At 40.5% G+C, this 21,844-nt stretch overlaps 1 protein-coding gene across 1 annotated transcript in view; it reads left to right on the forward strand.

The window, feature by feature from the left end:
- The window catches only part of LOC122930589 (cGMP-dependent 3',5'-cyclic phosphodiesterase-like), a 191,461-nt gene that overhangs the window by 79,745 nt on the left and 89,872 nt on the right, over positions 1-21,844 (forward strand). The window contains exons 7-9 of the mRNA XM_044284079.1: positions 9,601-9,660; positions 17,252-17,411; positions 18,860-18,912. Of these exons, the coding sequence (XP_044140014.1) occupies positions 9,601-9,660; positions 17,252-17,411; positions 18,860-18,912 (273 nt within the window). The remainder of the gene's footprint in view (positions 1-9,600; positions 9,661-17,251; positions 17,412-18,859; positions 18,913-21,844) is intronic.

A 21,844-nucleotide genomic window follows, 5' to 3' on the forward strand; every position in this document is an offset into this window, starting at 1 on the left:
TAAGTACCGTTATACTGGGCTCATGTATAGTAAATGTACAAAAGGGGCACTATTAAATACATTTTATTCTTGTACAAATGAGCAGTATTATAGTAGTTATATTCCTGCACATAGGAGGCAGTATTATAGTAGTTATATTCTTGTACAAATGAGCAGTATTATAGTAGCTATATTCTTGTACATAGGAGCAGTATTATAGTAGTTATATTCTTGTACATAGGAGGCAGTATTATAGTAGTTGTATTCTTGTACATAGGAGCAGTATTAGTAGTTATATTCTTGTACATAGGAGCAGTATTATAGTAGTTATATTCTTGTACATAGGAGCAGTATTATAGTATATTCTTGTACATATAGGGCAGTATTATAGTAGTTATATTCTTGTACATAGGAGCAGTATTATAGTAGTTATATTCTTGTACATAGGAGCAGTATTATAGTAGTTATATTCTTGTACATAGGAGCAGTATTATAGTAGTTATATTCTTGTACATAGGAGGCAGTATTATAGTAGTTATATTCTTGTACATAGGAGCAGTATTATAGTAGTTATATTCTTGTACATAGGCAGTATTATAGTAGTTATATTCTTGTACATAGGAGGCAGTATTATAGTAGTTATATTCTTGTACATAGGAGCAGTATTATAGTAGTTATATTCTTGTACATAGGAGCAGTATTATAGTAGTTATATTCTTGTACATAGGAGCAGTATTATAGTAGTTATATTCTTGTACATAGGAGGCAGTATTATAGTAGTTATATTCTTGTACATAGGAGCAGTATTATAGTAGTTATATTCTTGTACATAGGAGCAGTATTATAGTAGTTATATTCTTGTACATAGGAGCAGTATTATAGTAGTTATACTTGTACATAGGAGCAGTATTATAGTAGTTATATCTTGTACATAGGAGCAGTATTATAGTAGTTATATTCTTGTACATAGGAGCAGTATTATAGTAGTTATATTCTTGTACATAGGAGCAGTATTATAGTTATATCTTGTACATAGGAGCAGTATTATAGTAGTTATACTTGTACATAGGAGCAGTATTATAGTAGTTATATTCTTGTACATAGGAGCAGTATTATAGTAGTTATATTCTTGTACATAGGAGGCAGTATTATAGTAGTTATATTCTTGTACATAGGAGCAGTATTTAGTAGTTATATTCTGTACATAGGAGCAGTATTATAGTAGTTATACTTGTACATAGGAGCAGTATTATAGTAGTTATATTCTTGTACATAGGAGGCAGTATTATAGTAGTTATATTCTTGTACATAGGAGGCAGTATTATAGTAGTTATTACTTAGTAGGAGCAGTGTTATAGTAGTTATATCTTGTACATAGGAGCAGTATTATAGTAGTTATATTACTTGTACATAGGAGGCAGTATTATAGTAGTTATATCTTGTACATAGGAGGCAGTATTATAGTAGTTATATTCTTGTACATAGAGCAGTATTATAGTAGTTATATTCTTGTACATAGGAGGCAGTATTATAGTAGTTTATATTCTTGTACATAGGAGGCAGTATTATAGTAGTTATATTCTTGTACATAGGAGGCAGTATTATAGTAGTTATATTCTTGTACATAGGAGGCAGTATTATAGTAGTTATATTCTTGTACATAGGAGCAGTATTATAGCTAGTTATATTCTTGTACATAGGAGGCAGTATTATAGTAGTTATATTCTTGTACATAGGAGGCAGTATTATAGTCAGTTATATTCTTGTACATAGGAGCAGTATTATATAGTTCAGTTATATTCTTGTACATAGGAGCAGTATTAAGTAGTTATATTCTTGTACATAGGAGGCAGTATTATAGTAGTTATATATTGTACATAGGAGGCAGTATTATAGTCAGTTATATCTTGGTACATAGGAGCAGTATATAGTAGTTATATCTTGTACATAGGAGCAGTATTATAGTAGTTATATTCTTGTACATAGAGCAGTATTCTAGTAGTTATATCCTTGCACATAGGAGCAGTATTATAGTAGTTATAGTCTTGTACATAGGAAGCAGTATTATAGTAGTTATATCTTGTTACATAGGAGCAGTATTATAGTAGTTATATTCTTGTACAATAGGAGGCCGGTATTATAGTAGTTATTTCTTGTACATAGGAGACCAGGTTATTATAGTAGTTAATATTCTTCGTACATAGGAGACCGTATTATAGTAGTTATATTCTTGTAATAGGCAGTCATTATAGTAGCGTTATATTTCTTGTACATAGAGGGCCAGTATTATAAGCTAGTTCATATTCTTGTACATTAGGGGCAGTCTTATAGTAGCTTTATATTCTTGTACAGAGGAGCAGTATTAGAGTAGTTATATTCTTGTACATAGGAGCAGTATGATAGAAGTTATATTCTTGTACATAGGGAGGCAGTATTATAGTAGTTATATTCTTGTACATAGAGGCAGTATTATAGTAGTTATATTCCTTGTACATAGGAGGCAGTATTATAGCAGTTATATTCTTGTACATAGGAGCAGTATTATAGTAGTTATATTCTTGTAAATAGGAGCAGTATTATAGAGTTATATTCTTGTACATAGGGAGCAGTATATAGTAAGTTAATTCTTGTACATAGGAGGCAGTATTATAGTAGTTATATTCTTGTCATAGGAGGCAGTATTATAGTAAGTTATATACTTGTACATAGGAGCAGTGTTATAGTAGTTATATTCTTGTACATAGGAGCAGTATTCTAGTAGTTTATATACTTGCACATAGGAGGCAGTATTATAGTAGTTATATTACTTGCACATAGGAGCAAGTGTTATAGTAGTTATATTCTTGTACATAGGAGCAGTATTATAGTAGTTATATTCTTGTACATAGGAGCAGTATTATAGTAGTTATATCTTGTACATAGGAGGCAGTATTATAGTAGTTATATCTTGTACATAGGAGCAGTATTATAGTAGTTATATTCTTGTACATAGGAGCAGTATTATAGTAGTTATATTCTTGTACATAGGAGGCAGTATTATAGTAGTTATATTCTTGTACATAGGAGCAGTATTATAGTAGTTATATTCTTGTACATAGGAGCAGTATTATAGTAGTTATATTCTTGTACATAGGAGCAGTATTATAGTAGTTATATTCTTGTACATAGGAGCAGTATTATAGTAGTTATATTCTTGTACATAGGGCAGTATTATAGTAGTTATATTCTTGTACATAGGGCAGTATTATAGTAGTTATATTCTTGTACTAAGGAGCAGTAATATAGTAGTTATATTCTTGTACATAGGAGCAGTATTATAGTAGTTATATTCTTGTATATAGGAGCAGTATTATAGTAGTTATATTCTTGTACATAGGAGCAGTATTATAGTAGTTATATTCTTGTATATAGGAGCAGTATTATAGTAGTTATATTCTTGTACATAGGAGCAGTATTATAGTAGTTATATTCTTGTACATAGGAGCAGTATTATAGCAGTTATATTCTTGTATATAGGAGCAGTATTATAGTAGTTATATTTATGTATGTAGGGGCAGTATTATAGTAGTTATATTCTCTTACATAGATGCAGTATTATAGTAGGCATACTCTGGTACACAGTGGACAATATTATAGTAATGTCAGTAGTAAGTGGCGTTTCCCCTTAAATCAGTGTTGGAATGTAGAGTCTAGATCTTCATTAGCAGCTTGCGGATTTCAGGGATATCACTATTCTAGAGGTAATTTCAGTAATGTTCTGCTTGTATAAATGGTTCATAGCGAAAATTCATTACAGGAGATTAATTATACTTTGGGAAACATTTCTTGGAGTGAATGTTCTGATATTCTGGGTCCTAACAGTCATTGGAGCCTTCGCGGTGCATTCGAGTCACATTTGTTGTTAATAAAGCAGATGAATTAGATCCACGGTGAATGGCGCGGCGCCAGGGACGCATGTATTATTATCCGGCAATCATAAGACTCAATACATCAGGCTTCGCTGAGAGATGATGGGAGATTTGTTTTTTTCTTTTCAACAGATTGCTCATTAAGAAAACCCAGAAGCTGCTTTCTGCGGGGTTGTTGTGTGCGGAGATTAATCTGCCCTCTGTCTGATTTCCTGCAGATCAGTAAATACTGGAAATATTCTGCAAACGTTTTATAGTTAAGAATCTAGAGAGCAAGACAAGACGAGGCGGCCATGACACGTCTCCTCACTACATACCTCTACATGTCACTAAGCCCTAAAGAGAAATGACTAAAGTCAAGTGGAATTGCTCTTCTCTAAAAATTACATCTCCCTCTTAATGTACTGCATATCAAAACTGAACTCCAGTCACATCCAGAGCTGCATTCACAAGTCTTATGAGTGCCAGAAGCGAGATTACAAATACAGTAACTAGTAAGAAAACTACCTTCACTACAATTTACATCATGTGCCTTTCTGGCAGGTCACAGAACAAACATTTTTTTGTGGGAGTGCTTTTAACCCTTTTCGCTACATGCGCCATACATGTACAGCGGGCGTCATGGCCGGCAAGTCTCTGCTGTCTCAAACAGCAGAGAACTGCGGCTAATTACCGTGACTGGCAATAATGCCGATCGCAGTAATTAAAGGCTTTAGATGCCGTGATCACGGCATCTTAATGCGCAAAAACCCGTAAGCTCGCGCTTCCTACCAACAGCCCCTGCGCCGAATGGAGGCATCGATAAATGCGCTGAACACTATGAGCCTCGCTGACGATAAAGCCAGGATAAGAAATTATCAATTTTTAATCAAAACACCATTTTAAAAATCCCTGATAGTACAAAAAAAAATCAAAATCATCCCAATTTTTTTTTTAAAGTGTTAAAAAATAATAAAAAAATATCAAAGTTTCCCCCCTTTCTGTATAATTAAAAATAAACACCTAAATAACAATAAATATAAACATCATTGTGTATCAACACGACTGAAAGTCCATACCATTAAAATATAAAAAAAATTCCAATACGGCGAATGGCGTAAAGGAAAAAAGTGTCAAAATGGCCGATTTGCCATTTTTTCATTGCTTATCTTACCAAAAAAAAATGCAATAAAATGTGATCAAAAAGTCAAGCCCACTCAAAAATGGTATCACTGCAAACTATGGATTGTCCCACCAAAAATAAGCCCCTAAACAGCTCAGTAGATATACGTATAAAAAAGCTATGGGGTCAGAATATGGTGAATTTCTTTTTTATCAAAGTTTAAATGTATTTTTACACTGTTTAGACATAAAAAACCTATACATATCGGGTATCGTTGTAATCGCACTGACCCAAAAAATGAAGGGCATGGCTTTATATTTGCCGAAAATGAAACTCCGTAGGAACAAAACCTGTTAAAGGAGGAATTGCAAATTTTTTTTCCAATTTCACCCCATTTGGAATTATTTCACTGCTTTCCACTACATTTTATGCCATAAAGCTCTCAAAAAATTTGCCCTCATACTACTATATGAACAGAAACATAAAAAATGTATGGCTCAAGGAAGATAGGGGGAAAAAATGAAAACACAAAAACAAAAAAACCTCCGGTAGAGAAAGGGTGCAATACACTCTAGGTAAGTTATAGCTGGGAAAGGTGGTTAGTTTTGCAAAAACAGCAACATATTTAATTCCACTAACAAGATTACCTTAGTTGTTTCAATTATGAAGAAGTTTTTAGATCACATTTACAAAACAACTCCCAGAGTACAAGAATATAACTACTATAATACTGCTCCTATGTACAGGAATATAACTACTATAATACTGCTCCTATGTACAAGAATATAACTACTGTAATACTGCTCATATGTACAAGAATATAACTACTATAATACTGCTCCTATGTACAAGAATATAACCACTATAATACTGCTCCTATGTACAAGAATATAACTACTATAATACTACCTCCTATGTACAGGAATATAACTACTATAATACTGCTCCTATGTACAGGAATATAACTACTATAATACTGCCTCCTATGTACAAGAATATAACTACTATAATACTGCCTCCTATGTACAAGAATATAACTACTATAATACTGCCTCCTATGTACAAGAATATAACTACTATAATACTGCTCCTATGTACAAGAATATAACTACTATAATACTGCCTCCTATGTACAAGAATATAACTACTATAATACTGCCTCCTATGTACAAGAATATAACTACTATAATACTGCTCCTCTATACAAGAATATAACTACTATAATACTGCTCCTATGTACAAGAATATAACTACTATAATACTGCTCCTATGTACAAGAATATAACTACTATAATACTGCTCCTATGTACAAGAATATAACTACTATAATACTGCTCCTATGTACAGGAATATAACTGCTATAATACTGCTCCTATGTACAAGAATATAACTACTATAATACTGCTCGTATGTACAAGAATATAACTACTATAATACTGCTCCTATGTACAAGAATATAACTACTATAATACTGCCCCTATGTACAAGAATATAACTACTATAATACTGCCCCCTATGTACAAGAATATAACTACTATAATACAGCTCCTATGTACAAGAATATAACTGCTATAATACTGCTCCTATGTACAAGAATATAACTACTATAATACTGCCCCTATGTACAAGAATATAACTACTATAATACTGCCCCCTATGTACAACAATATAACTACAATAATACTGCTCCTGTGTACAAGAATATAACTACTATAATACTGCTCCTATGTACAAGAATATAACTACTATAATACTGCCCCTATGTACAAGAATATAACTACTATAATACTGCTCCTATGTACAAGAATATAACTATTATAATACCGCTCCTATGTACAAGAATATAACTACTATAATACTGCTCCTATGTACAGGAATATAACTGCTATAATACTGCTCCTATGTACAAGAATATAACTACTATAATACTGCCTCCTATGTACAAGAATATAACTACTATAATACTGCTCCTATGTACAAGAATATAACTACTATAATACTGCTCCTATGTACAATAATATAACTGCTATAATACTGCTCCTATGTACAATAATATAACTGCTATAATACTGCTCCTATGTACAAGAATATAACTACTAGAATACTGCCTCCTATGTACAAGAATATAACTACTATAATACTGCCTCCTATGTACAAGAATATAACTACTATAGTAAAGTCATATTATACTGCTGTTCAGCTGTGTAGATGTGTGGCTACTCTATCCCGCCAATCTAGCTCCCTTTGCTCACGTCTTGAGTCTGTACTGCTCACCAACCAAGACCAGCTTACTTTATGGGGTGTTAGGCCTTTCTCAGCCAATCACTACGCATCTTCTCCGGTCTGGAAGGGAATGCTGGTAGAGTGGTCCAAAATGGTTCAATCTCATCTATTTAGCTTCCCGAATCCCTGTATGCCTCTTAAATTATTGCAAAGCTACATTCACCCTTCTGTGTCAAACCCCTCTGGGATCTGGTCTAGGCTCGCTGACTTGTCCCTGCGGGATGTCCTTCTCCCAGACGGTAGTTTACACTGGGGTTCCATAATGGACCGCCCTGAGGTTAAAGCTGCACCATTTTTCCATTTGGCAAATTTCAAAAGGGATACTGCGTTATGTACTGGGTCCTTTGCTGGTAGTAGTTCCCCTTCCTGGCTTGAGAGGAAAGTCTTAACTATTAAACCCCCCCTTAGACCACTGTCCCAGATGTATAAGGAAATGCTCTCCTCCTTACCCCCGGAGCTCCGATATGTGACCTCCTGGGAGCGGGAGCTATCTCTGACTCTTACAGAACCGGAGAGAGCCTTTGTCCTAGCCCACTCACACGGCTTCAACCGTTGTGTGAGGATTCAGGAGAATTCCTTTAAGCTCCTCAGCAGATGGTACAAAACGCCTGAATTCTTGCATAAGTTGAACCCAGAAGTTCCTGAACAGTGCTGGAGGTGTGGCATAGAAACTGGCTCCTTGTCACACATCTGGTGGCAATGCCATAAGATCCAATCGTATTGGAAACTGGTAGAGTCACTGATAAATCATATCTGCAAAACCAGGATTGTCCTGGACGCTAAGCTCGTCCTGTTATGGTGCCCTAATAGTACCCTCACTCCCGCCAAGAACAATCTCCCGACGATGCTGATCACAGCAGCTAAGTTACATATACCCTTTCTATGGAAAGATGACTCCCCTCCGACTCTCCCTATGTGGACCGATAAGGTGGACCAGATATACCGCTTTGAGGAGCTGGCGCATTGGGAAACCAACACACGTCCCCGCTTCTTAAAATTGTGGTCCCCGTGGAGAGCGTATAGGAATTTTACATGACAGAGCAGGTTTCTTCCCTTCCCTGTTCTCCCTACCCCCTCTCCTCCCTAAATGTTCCTTCCCATGTTCCCCCTCCCCCTCTTGCTGTATATCTCTGACTGATGGCTATAATCGCTTGTTGTGTCTACACGTGACTTGTATGATGGATATTTATTCTTGTGCCTTAATGTCACTGTACTGATGTCATGTGTGGGCATATGGCCTTGATTTTACTTTAATAAAAAGAAATATGGTTAAGAATATAACTACTATAATACTGCTCCTATGTACAAGAATATACCTACTATAATACTGCCTCCTATGTACAAGAATATAGCTACTATAATACTGCTCCTATGTACAAGAATATAACTACTATAATACTGCTCCTATATACAAGAATATAACTACTATAATACTGCTCCTGTGTACAAGAATATAACTACTATAATACTGCCCCTATGTACAAGAATATAACTACTATAATACTGCCTCCTATGTACAAGAATATAACTACTATAATACTGCCTCCTATGTACAGGAATATAACTGCTATAATACTGCTCCTATGTACAAGAATATAACTACTATAATACTGCTCCTATGTACAAGAATATAACTACTATAATACTGCCTCCTATGTACAAGAATATAACTACTATAATACTGCCTTCTATGTACAAGAATATAACTGCTATAATACTGCTCCTATGTACTGTAATATAACGGTTATCTCTATATAATGCTATAGTGCAGTGATGGTGAAACTTTTACAGACCGAGTGCCCAAACTGCTACCCAAAACCCACTTATTTATCGCAAAGTGCCAACACGGCAATTTCACCTGAATATCCATATAGTGTCTCCTCCATGTACTTTGTGCTGTAATATCCGGCCTGCATTCAGTGCCCGGCCTGTGCCGTTCATAGTGCGCCCTGTGCTGATGAAGGGCAGGAAAAGTCTAAGCCTGCATGCACACGACCGTGAAAAACGGACGTAAAAAAATAAAACATGTTTTATCTTGTCCGTTTGTCACTGACAGACTGCCCCCATACAATTGAATGGGTCAGTTGTTAACGTCCGTTTGTCGTGCGACATGCAGCCTTAGATTTTTTCCAGGGTGCTCCTGAGTGCGGCCTCTGGCACCCGTGCCATCGTTTCGCCACCACTGCTATAGTGTCGCCCTCACTGTCTACAGTACGTGGTGTCGACCATTGGACGTCTTCTTCCCCTTTTTGTTCGCTTAGTTTCCTCTCGGATGTTCTATAAGTCACATGTATTGATATCTTTACGATTTCGCTCTTCGTCTTACAGATGTACTGCAGTCCGCTGAGCGATTACGATGAACAGAACCTGCGGACTCTGGAGCGACACGTAAGTCATGTCACACAGCATTTACAGCCGCTCCTCACTTAAAGGAGCACTCCACCAAAGTCTCCTGTGACACATGGTAACGTTGTGGAGGAGACACCTCTCAGGGGCCCTCAAACCCTTAACTCCCGCTATTTATAATGTCTCACTTATTATAAGGCAAGCTTGTGGAGGGGGCGGGGCTGTGACAACTTCTATCTGACCAGAGGCAGAGGGGTTTTCACATTCCATACAGGTAGTTTGTTGGATATTAGAACAAAGTAGGGATCTGATTAATTAACTAGAGATCTAATCAATTGTTTAGCAATTACGTTAGTTTCAAAAGATACATTGTATAAAGTGCCTTTATTCTGCCTTAAAGTGAAAGTACTGCTTTACTAAAGGCGCTTCTCAGCTGATTGAATTGTGATTTCGGCGAATATTATTTTCCAGAATGATTTGTGCTTTGCTGGGGTTTCAGTTTTTTTATAGAAACTATTGTAACAGTGCCCCCTAGAGGAGGCAAAAAAAGTTGAATTTTAAAAGCTAATATCCCTGGAAGTAAAGTTCCTGCAGAAATAGTTGATACGGCGTCTTCATCAGCAGGGTTCATGGTATAACGTGGGCAGCGTCTTGAAATTATTAGCAGTGTCCCTTTAAGATGTTCATCCGTTACTTTGTCCCAATTCGAACACTTCTTATAGGTACAATGGTTTACTTGTCACTCGTCCGGCCCCCACCTGCTCCAGAGGAGCTTCCCAAATCTATATGATGACCGGCACCGAAGGAAGGAAACTCTCTGGAGCCAAGAGAAAAATTAAAATTTCATAAGATTAAAGTTAATCAAATCCCCTGCAACAAAACAGATTGACAAGTTAATCAAATGAGAGAAGGAGCGGGCGGATGTGGGGGCTTGTGTACAGCCTCGTTCAATCTGATACGGGCGGCCCATCCCCCGCAGGTGCCCGCGCTGTATCTGCGCCAGAGTGAGATGTGCGTATAATAAAGGATTGAGCGGTTTGTTCTCTTATCTGCCGCCTCTCTGATAGGAAACTCAGAAAAGAAAAATCCTACCGTAATTTCGAGCGCGTAACTGGTGGACGGAGATTCCCCTACAGTTTTTGCGCTGATTAGAATTGAATTTTTATCAGCTCATTTGCATCTGGTAAATCCGAGAGGTTTTGATTATTTTTTTGCAACTTTGAAATGAGTTAAGGGAAAAGTCATTATTTCCTGTGTACAATGCAATTATTGAAAATCCGAGGCCTAAAAAAAGTATTCACGCCCCTGTTTTCTGATAATGAGAAGTATGATAATGTCATTTACAGTCATCCGTCCACCCAAATCAAAAAAATTCCAAAGTGACCGATGTCTATCACCCAGCTTTCCTAGAGTTCTGAATAGTAGCAGTAAAATCCCTGGAAGACTAGGGTTGGTTACCTGTGGTATCCCTGGAGGTCTTGGGTAGGTTACCTGTGGTATCACTGGAGGTCTTAGGTAGGTTACCTGTGATATCCTTGGAGTTCTTGGGTAGGTTACCTGTGGTATCCCTGAAGGTCTTGGGTAGGTTACCTGTGGTATCCCTGGAGGTCTTAGGTAGGTTACCTGTGATATCCTTGGAGTTCTTGGGTAGGTTACCTGTGCTATCCCTGGATGTCTTGGGTAGGGTTGCAGTTATATCCCTGGAAGTCTTGGGTAGGTTACCTGTGGTATCCCTGGAGGTCTTGGGTAGGTTACCTGTGGTATCCCTGGAGGTCTTAGGTAGGTTACCTGTGATATCCTTGGAGTTCTTGGGTAGGTTACCTGTGGTATCCCTGGAGGTCTTGGGTAGGTTACCTGTGGTATCCCTGGAGGTCTTGGGTAGGTTACCTGTGGTATCCCTGGAGTTCTTGGGTAGGTTACCTGTGGTATCCCTCGAGGTCTTAGGTAGGTTACCTGTGGTATCCCTGGAGTTTTTGGGTAGGTTACCTGTGATATCCCTGGATGTCTTGGGTAGAGTTGCAGTTATATCCCTGGAGGTCTTGGGTAGGTTACCTGTGGTATCCCTGGAGGTCTTGGGTAGGTTACCTGTGGTATCCCTGGAGGTCTTAGGTAGGTTACCTGTGATATCCCTGGAGTTCTTGGGTAGGTTACCTGTGATATCCCTGGAGGTCTTGGGTAGGGTTGCAGTTATATCCCTGGAGGTCTTGGGTAGGTTACCTGTGGTATCCCTGGAGGTCTTGGGTAGGTTACCTGTGATATCCCTGGAGTTCTTGGGTAGGTTACCTGTGCTATCCCTGGATGTCTTGGGTAGGGTTGCAGTTATATCCCTGGAAGTCTTGGGTAGGTTACCTGTGGTATCCCTGGAGGTCTTGGGTAGGTTACCTGTGGTATCCCTGGAGGTCTTGGGTAGGTTACCTGTGGTATCCCTGGAGGTCTTGGGTAGGTTACCTGTGATATCCCTGGAGTTCTTGGGTAGGTTACCTGTGATATCCCTGGATGTCTTGGGTAGGGTTGCAGTTATATCCCTGGAGGTCTTGGGTAGGTTACCTGTGATATCCCTGGAGGTCTTGGGTAGGGTTGCAGTTATATTCCTGGAGGTTTTGGGTAGGTTAAAGGGGTTTTCCGAGATTTTGATACTGATGACTCTTCCACAGGATAGATCATCAGCATCTGATCTGTGGGGTCCGACACCCAGGACCCCCACCAATCAGCTGCTTGAGAAGGCACCAGCGCACCTGTGATCGCCTCAGCCTTCTCCCTATACAATTGTACGGCACTGTGCTTGGTAAGTTGCTAGAAGGTCATCAGCATCAAAAACTCCTTTAACTGTAATATTCCTGGAGGTCTAGAGTAGGTTAGCGGTAATATCCCTGGAGGTCTAGAGTAGGTTAGCGGTAATATCCCTGGAGGTCTAGGGTAGATTAACTGTAATATCTCTGGAGGTCTGGAGTAGGTTAGCTGTAATATCTCTGGGGGTCTGGATTAGGTTAGCTGTAATATACCTGGAGGTCTGGAGTAGGTTAGCGGTAATATTCCTGAAGGTCTGGAGTACCTTAGCGGTAATATACCTGGAGGTCTGGAGTACCTTAGCAGTAATATCCCTGGAGGTCTAGAGTAGGTTAACTGCAATGTTCTTGGAATGATAGGGTAGGTTAAAGGGAACCTGTCACCTGGATTTTGGGTATAGAGCTGAGGGCATGGGCTGCTAGATGGCCGCTAGCACATCCGCAATATCCGGTCCCCATAGCTCTGTGTGCTTTTATTGTGTCAAAAAACTATTTTATAGATATGTAAATGACCCTTAGATGAGTCCAGCGTTCTCTGCCTCTGAGCCCAGCCACGCCCACTGTGAAGGAGCCCAGCCACGCCCACGGTGAAGGAGCCCAGCCACGCCCACTGTGAAGGAGCCCAGCACCGCCCCGCATCCTCCGAATCTCCTCCTTGCTCAATAACTTCACAAAGCTAGAGCGCCGCAATCTTGCGATGCGCGAGCTAGCGCATGCGCAGTTCGTTCCCTGAGGCTGATGCCAGCACAGGGAAGGAACACTATGCCGACACTGCGCATGCGCTATCTCATGCATCGCGAGATTACGGCGCTCTAGCTTTGTGAAGTTAGGGAGCAAGGAAGAGATTCGGAGGATGCGGGGCGGTGCTGGGCTCCTTCACAGTGGGCGTGGCTGGGCTCCGGAAACTTTAGTTACAGCTCCTTGGGTTTACTTGCCTCATTTACATATATATAACATAGTTTTTTTGACGCAATAAAAGCACACAGAGCTATGGGGACTGGGTATTGCGGATGTGCTAGCGGCGATCTAGCAGCCCATGTCCTCAGCTCTATACACAAAATCCAGGTTCCCTTTAACTATCATATACCTGGAGATCTGAAGTACATTAGCGGTAATATCTCTGGAGGTCTGGAGTACGTTAGCTGTAATATACCTGGAGGTCTAGAGTACGTGAGCGGTAATATCGCTGGAGGTCTGGAGTACGTGAGCTGTAATATCCCTGGAGGTCTGGAGTACGTTAGCTGTAATATACAGTCATGTTAAAAAATTAGGACACCCTTTGAAAGCATGTGGTTTTTTGTAACATTTTTAATAAAAGGTTATTTCATCTCCGTTTCAACAATACAGAGAGATTAAAGTAATCCGACTAAACAAAGAAAACTGAAGAAAAGTCTTTTCAAGATCTTCTGTAAATGTCATTCTACAAAAATGCCTATTCTAACTGAGGAAAAAGATAGGACACCCTTGCCCCTAATAGCGAGTGTTACCTCCTTTGGCTGAAATAACTGCAGTGAGACGGTTCTTGTAGCCATCTACCAGTCTTCGACATCGGTCTGAGGAAATTTTACCCCACTCCTCAATGCAGAACTTTTTCAGCTGTGAGATGTTTGAGGGGTTTCTTGCACGTACAGCCCTTTTCAAGTCACCCCACAGCATCTCAATGGGATTCAAATCTGGACTTTGACTTGGCCATTCCAGGACTCTCCATTTCTTCTTTTTCAGCCAATCTTTGGTTGATTTACTAGTATGTTTTGGGTCATTGTCATGTTGCATGGTCCAGTTCCGCTTCAGCTTTAATTTTCTAACTGATGGTCTCACATGTTCTTCAAGCACCTTCTGATACACAGTAGAATTCATCGTGGATTCTATGATGGTGAGCTGACCAGGTCCTGCTGCAGCAAAGCAGCCCCAAACCATGACACTTCCACCTCCATGCTTCACAGTTGGTATGAGGTTCTTTTCTTGGAATGCTGTGTTTGGTTTACGCCAAACATGTCCTCTGCTGTTGTGTCCAAATAATTCAATTTTGGACTCATCTGTCCAAAGAACATTATTCCAGAAGTCCTGGTCTTTGTCAACTTTATCTCTGGCAAATGTCAGTCTGGCCTCGATGTTTCTCTTGGAAAGCAAAGGTTTCCTCCTTGCACACCTCCCATGCAAGTTAAACTTGTACAGTCTCTTTCTGATTGTAGAGGCATGTACTTCTACATCAACAGTAGCCAGAGCCTGCTGTAGTTCTCGAGATGACACTTTAGGGTTTTTGGAGACCTCTTTTAGCATCTTGCGGTCTGCTCTTGGGGTGAACTTGCTGGGGCGACCAGTCCTGGGCATGTTGGCAGTTGTTTTGAAAGCCCTCCACTTGTAGACTATCTTCCGGACAGTGGAATGGCTGATTTCAAAATCTTTTGAGATCTTTTTAAATCCCTTCCCAGACTCATAGGCTGCTACAATCTTTTTTCTGAAGTCCTCTGACAGCTCTTTTGCTCTCACCATGGTGCTCACTCTCACTTCAACAGTCAGGAGCACACCAAACTAAATGTCTGAGGTTTAAATAGGGCAAGCCTCATTCAACATGCAGAGTAACGATCTACTAATTATGTGCACCTGGTGTGATATACCTGTGTGAGATCTGAGCCAATTTAAGAGGGAATACATGTGAGGGTGTCCTATCTTTTTCCTCAGTTAGAATAGGCATTTTTGTAGAATGACATTTACAGAAGATCTTGAAAATACTTTTCTTCAGTTTTCTTTGTTTAGTCGGATTACTTTAATCTCTCTGTATTGTTGAAACGGAGATGAAATAACCTTTTATTAAAAATGTTACAAAAAACCACATGCTTTCAAAGGGTGTCCTAATTTTTTCACATGACTGTACCTGGAGGTCTGGAGTACTTTAGCTGTAATATCCCTGGTGGTCTGGAGTACGTTAGCTGTAATATACCTGGAGGTCTGGAGTACGTTAGCAGTAATATACCTAGAGGTCTGGAGTATGTTAGCTGTAATATCCCTGGTGGTCTGGAATACGTTAGTGGTAATATCTCTGGAGGTCTGGATTACATTAGTTTTAATATACCTGGAGGTCTGGAGTATGTTAGCGGTAATATCCCTGGAGGTCTGGAGTATGTTAACTAATAATATACCTGGAGGTCTAGAGTACCTTAGCGGTAATATCCCTCGAGGTCTTGAGAACTTTAGCTGTAATATCCCTGGACGTCTGGAGTACTTTAACTATATTAAACCTGGAGGTCTGGAGTACATTAGCTGTAATATACCTAGAGGTCTGGAGTATGTTAGCTGTGATATCCCTGGAGGTCTGGAGTATGTAAGCTGTCATATCCCTGGAGGGATATTACCGCTAACGTACTCCAGACCTCCAGGGATATTACCGCTAACGTACTCCAGACCTCCAGAGATATTACAGTTAATGTACTCCAGACCTCCAGGTATATTACAGCTAACCTACTCCAGACATCCAGGTATATTACAGCTAATGTACTCCAGACCTCCAGGGATATGACAGCTTACATACTCATGTTAGCTGTGATATCCCTGGAGGTCTGGAGTATGTAAGCTGTCATATCCCTGGAGGTCTGGAGTATGTAAGCTGTCATATCCCTGGAGGTCTGGAGTACATTAGCTGTAATATACCTGGAGGTCTGGAGTACGTTAGCGGTAATATCCCTGGAGGTCTGGAGTACGTTAGCGGTAATATCCCTGGAGGTCTGGAGTACGTTAGCGGTAATATCCCTGGAGGTCTGGAGTACGTTAGCGGTAATATCCCTGGAGGTCTGGAGTAGGTTAGCGGTAATATCCCTGGAGGTCTGGAGTAGGTTAGCTGTAATATACCTGGAGGTCTGGAGTACATTAACTGTAATATCTCTAGAGGTCTGGAGTATGTTAGCGGTAATATCCCTGGAGGTCTGGAGTACGTTAGCGGTAATATCCCTGGAGGTCTGGAGTACGTTAGCTTTAATATACCTGGAGGTCTGGAGTATGTTAGCGGTAATATCCCTGGAGGTCTGGAGTATGTTAATTATAATATACCTGCAGGTCTGGAGTACGTTAGCGGTAATATCCCTGGGGGTCTGGCGTACGTTAGCGGTAATATGCCTGGAGGTCTGGAGTATGTTAGATGTAATAAACCTGGAGGTCTTGAGTATGTTAGCTGTAATATCCCTGGAGGTCTGGAGTAGGTTAATGGTAATATCCCTGGAGGTCTGGAGTACAATAGCGGTAATATCTCTGGAGGTCTGGAGTAGGTTACAGTAATATCTCTTGTCTTCTACAGTAGGTTAGAAATAAAATCCCTGGAGGTCTGTGGTTAACAATCAGTCCATGTTGAGATGACATGAGAAATCTGCAGAGGAAACTTGTACCTATAATGTAGATTGGCCTGTGGATCTGCACCTTCATTCGGTGGAGCCACTCGGCATGGTGTGGATCGTAAAATCTGCAGAGCATTAATTCCTGTGTGAATGGGGGATAAAATCCTGACTGTATCCTCAGCATGTGAACATAGCCTAGTATTCCTGGTGGTGTAGAATGGTGATAGGGTTAATAGCTATAGTTGTTTCAGTAGTAAAATGGTTAAAACAATCTTCTCTAAATCAGGTGCAACATCCTGCACATATTCATTTCTTATTTTATAGCAGTCAGAAGTTTTTTCTCGTTATAGAATTCTGTCTGCCTGCGGTCACCACTAGAGGGAGCTCACTGCATACAGATGTGTACAGCTCCTCCTAGTGGCGGCCACAGGTAGTTGCCTCTGTCAGCCTCTGGGCAGCAGCCACATGTCCTGTATCTTTGCACTTTTCTTATCTTACATTTGTTAACCCTTTTTCTCCCAGATGGTGGTGGCGTGTAAACGGGTGGTGGCGGTCCAGAAGTTACAACCGTGGCCCCAAGTCAGTCTATCAACGGGCTCTTCTGAAAAATCATTGGTCAAACCAGAACCTGTTCAGAATGAAAGTTACGATGAACTAGACCGGAAGATCCTGCAGTTATGTGGTACGAGATATGTCCGTGTTTTACCTTCATTCTGAGCTTCCTGGGTCATGAATAGAATTTTATAGGTACAGTGAAGACTGACACCCACACAGGAAGGACAGTAGGAGATGTGCAAATTGCAGATCTGCAAAATACGGATACTGTCCGTGTTGTATCCACATTATTTTCACGACCCATTGACTTCAGTGAATTCGTGATCCGCATTTTGTGGCCAAGTATAGAACATGTTCTATTTTTGGGGGGGAACACATATACGGATGCTGACAGCCCACTGATCATCCCATTTCTGTTCTGCAAAAAATGCGGGCAGCATGCGGTCTGCATCCGTATTTTGCGGATCCACGATTTGCGGACTGTAAAACGGTTACGTTCATGTGCATGTAATGTTCAAAGAATGGAAATTTTTACCATGCGGGAGTTCAGCTCCGGGGGGACATCTGTCCTGCGTGCCAGTCATGGAGTCCCAGTTCCCGATCCCTCATCCGCTTTCTTCCGCAGTGTCCTTCTATTTGTAACGTCACTCCCTTATACACATCTGCTTCCCAGCCGGCTCGCTGGAGCACCACTGAAGGGGTTAGCTAGATAGAAGTTACGAATTCCAACACTCACTGATTCTTTAACCCTTAGAAAACCACAGCCATACATGTACGTTGGAAGTCATCTGTTTAAATAGGTCACCTGCTTGCAAGCATCACAGCTGTTGGGTTTCTGCTGTTTCAAACTGCAGAGGCCCGGGGCTAAGGTCTGCAGTCGGCTATAACGCCGATCGCAGACATTCAACAGATGCCATAGTCACTGCACATCCCGGGAACAGCTCCCCCGAGCAGCAATCAGAGAAGCCGTTCATTCCCAGGACTCCATAGGAACATAGTGAAATTCTCATAGATCCCTCTACTAATGCACTAAAGTCTATGACAGGAGGGATCTGAGGATCACATGTTCAAGTTCCATAGGGAAACTTTTAAAAAGTGTAATAAGAAAAAATGTATATAAAAAATACAAAACATATAAAAATAAACAAAACAAAAATAAACATTAAAGGGATCGCCACGTCCAAAAAGGCCCAAACTGTTAAAATATAAAAATATTTATCCCCTCTGATGTAACAGAAAAAACATCAAAATGGCCGATTCACTATTTTTTCATCGCTTCACCTCCCAAAAAAAATGTAATAAAAAGTGATCAAAAAGCCATACACATGTTACAGCTCCATAGATGGGGGTCCGAGGGAGGGAGGGAGTGATTATGGCATCCAGTCCTTTTCATGATACTGGGAGCACTGGTGACCATGAATGCAATGACTTTTCAGTTCTATGCCCCTCGGGGGTGGAGTCTTCTTTTTTGGAGGAGGGGCTGTGTTTGGCTGGAGGTTGACTCTACTGTCCAGTTCCTAGCCCTAGCTCTTCCACGTGAATGCCGCTCTGACATAACTTGTGTCTTGCCCTCAGGTGAACTCTACGACCTGGACGCGGCGTCTCTCCAGATCAAAGTCATTCATTACGTGAGTACTCCTGTACTGATACATTGTAACAAACCCTCAGCTGTGTGAGCAGATAACTAATTCTACACAGGCAGAGATATGGTCAGGAAACTGAATGCCAAAGCCTATGAGAAAGTTCTAGAACAGGGGTCCGCAACCTCCGGCACGCCAGATGTGGTGAAACTACAACTCCCAGCATGCTCCATTCACTTTTATGAGAGTTCTGAAAACAGCCAAGCAAGTGTGCATGCTGGGAGTCGTAGTTTCACCACAGCTGGAGTGCTGAAGGTTGCGGATCCCCACGTACAGGTCATGTGATTAAAACCGCCCCATATAGTCTGCACGTCCTTTATATAGTGACATGATCCCTGGCAGCCGCACCCCCCCCCCCCCCCCCCCCCCCGCCCCCCGTTAATAACCACCGCAGACGCTCAGGAAATGTGAGGAGTAAATTAGTGGCGGTAAAATCATTGCTAATTCACTGCCGAAACGTATGACTTCACCGCCGCTCGCCGCTCCTGGGGATAAACATGCCAAGCGGTGACCCCGGAGCCGCGCGCCAAAGTGTTAATTGCACTCAACCAATTACTGCAGATCGGAGCAATATATAATTCTGTTATCGGGTTAGTGGAAACTGTGCAGAGCGGAGCTGGGGGGGGCTGGACATGGTCGGGGTGGACCCCGGAAAGATAAGGGCTCAGTGAGCCACCAGGGCCACCATTATTAACCCACTAGATGCCAGGGTCGTTTATTATTAATCCACTACCATGGACACCAGACATCAGGTATATAATATATAATAATAGATAATGGGAATGTTATATTAACCCACTAGACACCAGGGATATTATATATTAACCCAGTAGACCCTAGGGATATTATATATTAACCCACTAGACCCCAGGGATATTATATATTAACCCACTAGACCCCAGGGATATTATATATTAACCCACTAGACACCAGGGATATTATATATTAACCCACAAGACACCAGGGATATTATATATCACACCCTAGACACCAGGGATATTATAGATTAACCCACTAGACACCAGGGATATTATATATCACACACTAGATACCAGGGATATTATATATTAACCCAGTAGACCCTAGGGATATTATATATTAACCCACTAGACACCAGGGATATTATATATTAACCCACTAGACACCAGGGATATTATATATCACACACTAGACACCAGGGATATTATAGATTAACCCACTAGACACCAGGGATATTATAGATTAACCCACTAGATACCAGGGATATTATATATCACACACTAGATACCAGGGATATTATATATTAACCCACTAGACACCAGGGATATTATATATCACACCCTAGACACCAGGGATATTATATATTAACCCACTAGACACCAGGGATATTATATATCACACCCTAGACACCAGGGATATTATATATTAACCCACTAGGCACCAGGGATATTATATATTAACCCACTAGATACCAGGGATATTTATTGTTAATCCACCACTGACACCAATTCTATGATATATTAACAACTATATACTGGAATTGTTATATTACTCCCCAATAGGCACACACCAAGGTTACTATGTATTAACCCATTACATAGATGGGATCTTATCTTTTATACCCCAGAATCTACGAAGCCCCCCTATATCACAGATGGTATCTACCCACTAAATACGGATAATAGTAACAGTAATTGTAACGTGTAGTCCACCAGGGACTGTATATTTTGCATCTAAAGCAGATACGGTTATGGGCGTAACTATAACCATAGCCCAAGGGTTAAGGGGGCCCAGTCAGGTGCAAGATCATTGTACCTCTTTGTGGGGGTGACATTGTGGCAGCTTTGTGCTCTGATATATTGTGCTTTTATACATACCTGGAATTTTTGCTACTTCTGCTGCTGTTTTAACATTTTTACACTAGGTGGTGGGGGCCCCATCTTACTTTACTATGGGGCCCTATAAATTGTACTTATGCCCCTGGATACGGTATATAGGATCTATATTTATATTTCATGGACCCTTTATATTTCATGGACCCGGGATAATTTAGCAAATAATATAGTTCAGATAGCCTAAGCTACTAGACTCCCTTTCCAGTCAATTAAAACGTAGCGTTTATTTCTTTAATTGAAGATAATACAAAACAGGAGAAAAAAAGAAAAATATTTTAAAAAAATTAAAGTTGCTGTATGGATTCAGGCGGCAGAAGTTAGGGTTACTTCACTATGTGTGTCTTTTGCTTTCTATTTTCTGTTGCCAATATTATTTGGTAACCCTAAATGTATCGCATAGTGGAGGATCACCTATCCGGTCGCTTTCTAAGAGATCACTTCCTCTATATCATCACATCATTTAGCGCGACTCTCTGCCGCTGGAGTGTCTAAGTGTAGTGAGTCTGCAGATACTCCTCACTGAGACGCTAACACCAAACCAAGGTATAGCTCCCCAACATGTTTCACCACTAACTGTGGCTTCTTCAGGGGGATGGAGCTACTATCAGTGTTGTCCTTTTGTGCTGCAGTTTTTCTCGTGAGGTAGTTACCCTTCACAAATAACCAACGTATATAATATAGAAAACCGCGCTGCTTCAACTTGAGCGCAGTTCACACCGAGGGAGACAAAAGGTATCTATCGATGCGATTCCTCCGTTTTGGTTCCCACTAAGGTCGATGCTTAAATCTAAGTGAAATCCCGCCAGCTGAGCTTCATTAACGTGATTTATTGTACTCACAAGATCCATAAAACAACAGCACGTCCTCTCATGGAAGGCCCGACCCGGGTTTCGTCGGGGGCCCCTGTGGACTCCTCTAGATTGCTCCTTTTCCATGACGCTATGGGCGTTACTACAAAATTCATTTTTAAATAACATTCAAGCTTTTTAAAATACAAAACCATCAACTCACAATATCACAAAATACAACAAGTTAAAACGTTCTCC

Source organism: Bufo gargarizans, chromosome 3 (genome assembly GCF_014858855.1).
Source record: "Bufo gargarizans isolate SCDJY-AF-19 chromosome 3, ASM1485885v1, whole genome shotgun sequence".
In the NCBI taxonomy this organism is placed as follows: Eukaryota; Metazoa; Chordata; class Amphibia; order Anura; family Bufonidae; genus Bufo; species Bufo gargarizans.